Source organism: Cherax quadricarinatus, chromosome 22 (assembly GCF_038502225.1).
Source record: "Cherax quadricarinatus isolate ZL_2023a chromosome 22, ASM3850222v1, whole genome shotgun sequence".
Classification (NCBI taxonomy): Eukaryota; Metazoa; Arthropoda; class Malacostraca; order Decapoda; family Parastacidae; genus Cherax; species Cherax quadricarinatus.
In genome coordinates, this window is record NC_091313.1 from 1290001 (window position 1) to 1298837 (window position 8837).

The 8837-nt window shown below is 41.4% G+C and overlaps 1 protein-coding gene across 1 annotated transcript in view; it reads left to right on the forward strand.

Moving 5' to 3' along the window:
- LOC128689771 (3-galactosyl-N-acetylglucosaminide 4-alpha-L-fucosyltransferase FUT3-like) overlaps positions 1 to 8585 on the forward strand; it is a 100749-nt gene extending 92164 nt beyond the window's left edge. The window contains exons 4-6 of the mRNA XM_053778231.2: positions 2841 to 2976; positions 3889 to 4605; positions 6451 to 8585. Coding sequence (XP_053634206.1) covers positions 2841 to 2976; positions 3889 to 4605; positions 6451 to 6639 — 1042 coding nt within the window. The 3' untranslated portion in view covers positions 6640 to 8585. The remainder of the gene's footprint in view (positions 1 to 2840; positions 2977 to 3888; positions 4606 to 6450) is intronic.
- Positions 8586 to 8837: the final 252 nt, after the last annotated feature.

The window sequence follows — 8837 nt, forward strand, 5'->3', positions numbered from 1 at the left end:
TGGGGCAGCAAAGTGCAGAGCCACTGCAATACAGAGGGTCTTAGGTTCGAGGCACGTTCCCATTGCCGATATGGGAACTGCTTGTAGGAAGTCCCCGGAGTGAGGTGCCCTCACAGCCTGGAGATGGGCAGTCTCCCTGTCTGATGTTACAGCCCTGAGCATGTTGGCAAGCACTTTTTCAGCGATCAGGCCATCCCAGCTTGACTGTTTGTGAGCCAGTGCTGCACTAGGGTTTGGAGCTGGAGCAACAAGAGTCTCCCATTCACTGAAGGCACTGGCATAGTTAGGGTTCTGTATTCCTGCTGAGTCACTGAGGTTATCAGGAAGAGGTTGCCTTATTAACTCGTTTGATGCTATGGAAGAGGATAGGGTAGCTGGTAGGGCAGTCTGGGAGGATCTGCGTACTTCTAGTCCCTCAAGCCTGACCGGAAGTGAGGCTTGCAACCACTGTCCATCTTCATGGGAAACATTCAATACACTCTCTAGCATGGTCTTAAGGAGAGAGTCATATTCCATGAGTTTCGGACTGCTGAAGGCTGGGGAGCATCTCAGAAAGTAGGTAAGTTTTGGGAGTGACAGGCACCTGGTGAGTAGGTAGAAGACATCATATGTATCAGTGTCTTTCATGCTGCCCTCCATCGTCTGGAGGTCTGAGACTTTTTTTTCTAGGATCAGATCGACGGCATTGGACCCAAGGGGAGCGCCAAGGAGAGTGCTATTGGCTGGATCCATGGCTCGTGCTCCTGGTAAAACAGCACTAATATTGTGGATCATCTGTCGATTGGTAGAAACTGTTTCACATTTGGTGGGGTTTAAAGATAGGTCCAGGCTTTCTCCCATGTCTTTAATTTTTCTGATGTCCTCTAGGAGAGATTCTGTTGTGCCAGCTAGGGTACCATCATCCAAATACCAGATATTGAGCTCACTGGAGAGTGCTTCTGTGACTTCCTTGATGACCTAACAGAATAGAAAGGAGCGAGAGGGTGTCCCTGTTGCACACCCTCACACGAGTCAATTTCATTGTCCCCAAATATTGGTTTGGAAGTCACACTATAACATGATTCTATGAAGGGATAGAAGGAAGGGAAGTTTCTATAAACTGCTTGGAGAGCAGCATCCCTTTTGACTGAGATGAAAGCGTTGGCAAAGCCCAATTTGATCAAGGCTTTTACATCGGACATGTTGTTGATATATACTCGCGCTGCGTGGGCAGCTGCTTCACAGCCCTGTTGAACGCCGAAACCAAGCTGAGTTGGTTTCAGCATTGCAGCAGCCTCTTGACTCACCCTTCATGCCTAGCCTTGGCGGCTAGGCACCGAAAGGTGTCTACATGTATATATATATATATATATATATATATATATATATATATATATATATATATATATATATATATATATATATATATATATATATATATATACACGTGTGAAGCAGCTGCTTGGGCAGCTGCTTCACACGTGTATTCCTCTATATATATATATATATATATATATATATATAGAGAGAGAGAGAGAGAGAGAGAGAGAGAGAGAGAGAGAGAGAGAGAGAGAGAGAGAGAGAGAGAGAGAGAGAGAGAGAGAGAGAGAGAGAGAGAGAGAGAGAGAGAGAGAGAAAGAAAGAGAGAGAGAAAGAAAGAGAGAGAGAGAGAGAGAGAGAGAGAGAGAGAGAGAGAGAGAGAGAGAGAGAGAGAGAGAGAGAGAGAGAGAGAGGAATACAACGTGTAAAGAATCTAGTCCTCTTCTGTATTTTGTCCTCGGTTTGCCCTCGGTTTGCTGGCTGACTTATTTACGAGCGGGTGTTACAGGCCACTAGACTACAACTACAACCTGTGTTCGTAATAACTCCGTAAACGTTTCCTCAATAAAGATACCCAAGAGTTGCACATGTGTCTAATTTATCAACATGTCGGTTCTCTGAACCATTCATCTACAAACCTGTCAGACACTGCAACTTCTTGGGATCTTAATGCTTAGGAATTCTTCGCTTGCCTAATTCTTGGGCACGACCTACTTCCACATTGAACAAATGTGACACCACCTATGACTGCTGCACCTCTCCTGCCATACGGTTTATAAGCTGCTTCTCCGCTCATATGCCGTATTCTACTCAAGATTGATGGACTGAACACATCGACTCAAGGTTGAGGGACTGATTACCTCATTCTCCTCCTGTTCTTCAAGTTTCTCCTATGTATGGACTGATGAAGCCACTGTGTGGCGATACGTTTCCTCAATAAAGATACCCAAGAGCTGCACATGTGTCTAATTTATCAACATGTCGGTTCTCTGAACCATTCATCTACAAATAACCAGAGTGTTGAAAGGCATTGCAATATCTATGAAGCCATGGAACTGCTCGAAGTCCGCAAACAGTATAGATAAATACACAAGTATCACCCAAGTCTTCCATTACACCACAACCGGTTGCTCAGTGGTAGAACACTTCATTTAAAACCGAAGGTACTTGTGCTTGCTTTCATGGCAGGGCAAAACTTATCGTAGTCTCGTTTCACTTGCTGTCCCTGTTCGCCTAGCAGTAAATAGATGCCTGGATGTTGGTCGACCGATGTGGGTAGCATCCTAGGGAACGATAATATACCTTAGATAGCGATAAGCTTCGAAATGAGCTGAGGTGATGTAAGATAGCAGTTTAGCCTGTGAATTGAAATGGGAGTAAAAGAAAAACCTCCACGTTACTAATGTACCCAATGCTTAAACTTCTCTCTCTGATAAGAGTCCCACCCTCTGAGAAAATTATCTCTGGCTTGAAGGGAGATATCTCACTTTCAAGAGAGTTTCTTACTCTCTGAGAAGTCTCTCATTTGCCTCATTTCTTAGTTTCAGGTCTGGCAAAGTTCCCAGGTTCTTGGTGTGGGGAGAGCCATTTATGAATGCATTCTGGTCTGCCCAGGTCGGCCACGTTGCTGATGGCGTTTGTCCTCTTCCTTGTACCTTCACCTTCAATGTTTCCGAGGTAGGTAAGAAAGGTACACTGCTTCCAGTGACGTACATTAACAAAATGCTCTGCCCTGAAATGTACGTCACAAAGATTGCCCTGAGGCATACGTCAGGAAGATACAACATCCTGAAAGACACATCTGATGTCTGAGGTCCGACGTTGTCGCTGGGATGAGGCTCTCAGCTCTGTATATTATACAGTATAGATATATAATTGTATAATTAGCCTTGAGAAGCAAATGAACTTATCAGTTAACGTTTAAAATTATGTTTGCTGGGTATATAAAATCGGTTGGAAGGTGGAGGTATGAAAAAGAAGAGCATTTTGAGATGATAAACGCATATAATGAAATAGAGGCGAAGTCAGGCATCTGGCAGGGAAGAATAGTATCTGTTAGGAAGAGAGAAAAGCCAGAAGTGAGTATGGAGGAAGTGAGTGGGGCAATAAATAAAGTGAGAGCGGGTTAAGTAGCAGAGAAGGAAGAGATTATGGCTTCAAAACTCTGAAACCATATGGCGATGTAGTTCCAATACTGGTTGGTGTCCGGATTGAAGTAAAATGTAGATCAGGGACTGTGATCCTTTCACATTCTGAGACATAGAGATTATAAGCTTCCATTCTTTTATTCACTCCATGGCTGAGTGAGAGTGCCCCCGTCTCTTGGCCAAATACTGTGGGTTCAATTTCACGCATCTCGTCATTCAAAGTTTAAGCTACATATAGTATTTATAAAATAAATAATAATTAATAATAATAATAATAATTATTATTATAATAATAATAATTACCAATACCCAGTTATTGCAATTTTAGCATATTAATGATGGCTAATTGTGTTATATTCATCACAATCACTTAATTTAAATTGGAAAAAAATATGGGACACAAGGAATGAGCGAGAATTGTAAAAGGATGGTTGCGTTGCAGATGAGCAGTGTTGATGCTGTGGTTGTGCATATGCGTGGGATCCCCAGCAGGGAACTCCTCTTGAAGAAATTGTCACCCCGTGACCCCACCCAGCCATGGATCCTCAGCACCTTTGAAGCTCCACCCAGAGCCAACAGCATCCATCACACCGACTACAGAACCCTCGATGGCATCTTCAACCGCACAATGCTTTACCGCAGAGATGCGGATGTTGTGGTCCCTCACGGGTTCATCGTCCGTCGAGATGAAGCCAAGCTTCTGCCTAAATCCTGGCGTGTACCCCCATTGCAACACCCAGGCAATTTTCACGCACGTGACATGGTTGTGGCCTTTATCTCCAACTGCAATGCACAGAGTGGACGTTTGGAATATATAAGAGAATTACAAAAACACATACCAATAGATATATACGGCGCTTGCGGTGAATGGAAGTGTGGCCACTCCATGTATGTCGAACATAGGTATGATCCGACCAAAGAATCCTGTTTTATAAATGCTGGTGAGAGATATCTCTTCTACTTGGCCTTTGAGAACTCCCTCTGCACCGACTACGTTACAGAAAAGCTGTACAACCTCATGTATTACCCGATGGTGCCTGTTGTGCTCGGGGCAGCTAACTACTCAGCCGCCATGCCTCCCAACTCTTATATTGATGCTCGGCAGTACACACCCAGAGAACTGGCAACCAAACTAAAGGTTCTTGCGAAAAACCGACAGGTAAGACTTTTCTCTTGTATTGTATTTCTTTGGAATCACTAAACCTGTAGGGGTTATATATGTTGCCTGGAGATGGGAAGTAATCACAGGTAAGACAGGTAAGGCATTTTACTTTATTTCTGTGTAACAGCAATAGTAAGAATGAGTAATTGATAGAAAAACTGCAAACTAATTTCAGTTTATAATAATAAATGACAGGGTGTCCCTTAAAATTCACACTCTTCAATATTCAGTCATCAGTCGTGTAATTAAAAGAGACTAACTCGAAATAATTATAACCATTCTTTCAATGTTTGGCTGCTGTCTCCTCCCTAGTGGATAATTAACGAGATATCTTTAACATTTGACTCTTAATATTATTCGAGAAAATCTTGTGACACGAATTTTTATCATTCAATGTTGTCTATGTGCTCGTGTGAAAGTTGCTTATCCGATGGCCTTATTGGGGTAGCAGCGACCACCGGCTTACTGGTTGGTACTTTCTTCAGCCTTAAAATACAAATGTAATGTGATACCCGTAGATACGTAGACAATTATAAAGGAAGTGATGCCTGGATTGTGAAAAGCCACGGATGGAGTTTATATCATCTAAGTGCATGTCAGCCATACGAATTACTTCTTAGGGTGGTATCATGACTCACGAAATCGTAAAACCACGATTGCAAACAAACCACGGAATGGGTGAGGGTTGAACCCATGACGTTCAAACCCCACCAGTTCCATGGTTTGTTTTTATAGTGGTATATTTACTCGCAGAATCAGTAGTGCTGACTAACAAACTTGGCCCTTGGGGTAAAATCTGAATACAGCATTAACCCTTGAACGGTCCAAACAAATCTACGTTCACATGTGTAGTGCTCCAAAAGTAGATCTACGTTTTTTTACATATTTTCAAATATAACAAAAAAAGTAGATCAAAGTTTTTTTTACACGTTTTCAAATGCAAAAAAAAAAAAGAAGATCTACGTTTTTTACATACTTTCAAATGCTGAAAAAACGTAGATCTAAGTTTGGACAGTTTAAGGGTTTAAACACCACAGTAGTAGTTATTTCATGTGGAATATTAAATTACTACTAAAATATCTATCTAAATTGTGTCCAGCCACCGGGATCCACAAAGAAATGCACACCTTCCACTCTCCACAGGACACTGGTGTGTCTAGTGATTATGTGAATTATTTTAATAAGTCCGAGTGTGCTTAGCATGCGAGTGCAAGTAGCAGTGTAGTTTGGTTATGTGTCTCTTAATGAATAAGTTCAGATCAGCATTGTTTAACTATAAGTGGTCTTCAGAAGAGACACAGTGAGGAAGAAGCTTTATTGAGACAACTAATAAAGCTTTAACAGAGAGTAACGCTGTCTCAGTAAAAGCTTTTTGTGCAACGTGTATCCTTCCTTCAAAACTACAGGTATTACGCAATACGGGTCCAGCTGTGAACATGTGAGAATAAGACACATATGCACCACCTGTGTGGACAAGGACGTCCAGGAAAGATGGATGGTTGTTGCTCTCCTCCTCTAACGTGAATTTAATGGTGGGTTCTTGATGTTGAATATGTGTTGTATATTGAGTCTCTAGGGAAGATGGCCAGTATACAGTCGATATACTGGTCGACAGAATACTGGTCGACGACATACTTCTATATGTATTGTGGGTTTTTTTTTTAGTCGTCCGTTTTAGAACTGAAGAAGTCACAAATGGCGAAGCGTCTCTTTCAGTAAACGCCTTAGTTCCACAATCTATCGGAAATAGCATGGCTGTACTTCTGCAGCATTGAAACTTATTTGTTATTAGTCTCCTTTTTACTAAGCATAAAAAAAATAACCAGATCGTTTTGCTTCCAGGAGTACCAGAGGTACCTAGCATGGAGACAGTACTACCAGCCCTCTACAATAGGTGGACAACCCTCCCTCTGTCACCTCTGTGTTCGACTTCACGACCCAGAGTTTTACAAACATAAAGTAATCGAAGACTTCTATGAATGGTTTGTTGTGAAATCTGAACCTGCAGATGGACGGGGACTATGTATATAAAATCGGATTTATAAATTCCTAGCTTGGTTACATGTTCTTGGCATATACACAGACAATGGTGAAATTAAGTGAAAAGCATGTGGTAAACCCTATAGTCACTTGAATACTACGTAAATTATTGTCCACTTATTGAGGCCTATAGAGAAAGGCAGTACAATAATCTATGTGATAAGTCAAAGTATCTAATTAGTGAAAATATTAGAACAAAGATTTTGAGGAGGTATCCTAAACTTGCTTGTAACATAGCTATAAATATGTAAATATATTCAGATTTACTCCAGTTAACTAACCCTTTCAGGGACTAGTTCATAGGACTTTGTGTATCCACATTTTCTTACGCTACTGTACACAGGATGGTTATAAGGTGCACAATAAACTAGCCGCTTCCCTCCATAGGTCGGCTACGGATACATAATAAACCATACCATGGGTGGGGTTAGAACCCGCGATCAGGGAGTCTCAAAACTCCAGACCCCGCCCGTGGTATGGTTTGTTTGCAATCGTGTCATTACGATTTCGTGAGTCATACACAATAAACTTAATAACTTATGTGGAGAAAACTTAAGAATATAATGTTGTATGATGTATTTAGCTCTTTCGTGTCGAGGATTTAGTCATAAATATCAACATTTTTGTTCGATAAACCAGACATCTTAAGATCATAATTATGGAATATTATTATGTTCATGTGGGTAGCGCTAAACCCGTTGGGATTAATACTGTTACTATGGAATGAGAGGTAATCAGTACATACGTACATATAACATCGCGAAGTTTTGCCTTACTACACACTTTGTATAAATAATATTCTAAAGGGTGTGAAACACCTGATGTACATGTACTTGATGTACATGTACTTGATGTACATGTACTTGATGTACATGTATACTTGAAAGAGTATGTATCCCACCTAGAGTATTCTTAAATCCCTATATTACGGATTAAAATATACCTGTACCACCTTGTGTGCTGGTGAACAGGGTACATGACCTCCTCGTGTAACTGAACACATTTAATTAAGCTAAATTAGGTAACCTTTGACTTATTATCTACTGTCACAGTGGCAACACCTACTAACCAAAATGTTGAATTATTATTATTATTATAATCAAGGGGAAGCGCTAAACCCGGAAGATTATACAGCGCCTGGGGGGGGGGATGTTGGAGGCATTCAGGCTTAATTCGAGGAACTGGAGCACAGATCCAATTTCCTAAATCAAGAGCCCCTCACCAACATCAAGTAACCTTCCTTGAGGGGCCAAAATGTTGAAGCGGAACTGGCGATGACCTTGCTAGCTAAACTAAATCTAACCTGAAAAAAGAATATAGAAAAAATTACCTTCAATATAACGTAAAATAAGTCAGCGGTTAGGTTTTGATGTTATAAGTACGAATGTTACATCTGATAACAAAAAAATGTTTTGATTTATCATATGTCAGTATATATTGAAAATATTTATGCCAAAAAATGTCAAGATATTAATGAATATAAGCAGAGGCTGCTTCAGCACATATAAACATGTAAATTGTTCATTATCTCTGTAACTTGTTCAGCTATCAGAATGTTGAGGTCCGGTCCCTGGAGCCATTATGTACCTCTGTAATGTTGAGGTCCGGTCCCTGGAGCCATTATGTACCTCTGTAATGTTGAGGTACAGTCCCTGGAGCCATTATGTACCTCTGTAATGTTGAGGTACAGTCCCTGGAGCCATTATGTACCTCTGTAATGTTGAGGTACAGTCCCTGGAGCCATTATGTACCTCTGTAATGTTGAGGTACAGTCCCTGGAGCCATTATGTACCTCTGTAATGTTGAGGTCCGGTCCCTGGAGCCATTATGTACCTCTGTAATGTTGAGGTACAGTCCCTGGAGCCATTATGTACCTCTGTAATGTTGAGGTACAGTCCCTGGAGCCATTATGTACCTCTGTAATGTTGAGGTACAGTCCCTGGAGCCATTATGTACCTCTGTAATGTTGAGGTACAGTCCCTGGAGCCATTATGTACCTCTGTAATGTTGAGGTCTGGTCCCTGGAGCCATTATGTACCTCTGTAATGTTGAGGTACAGTCCCTGGAGCCATTATGTACCTCTGTAATGTTGAGGTCCGGTCCCTGGAGCCATTATGTACCTCTGTAATGTTGAGGTCTGGTCCCTGGAGCCATTATGTACCTCTGTAATGTTGAGGTACAGTCCCTGG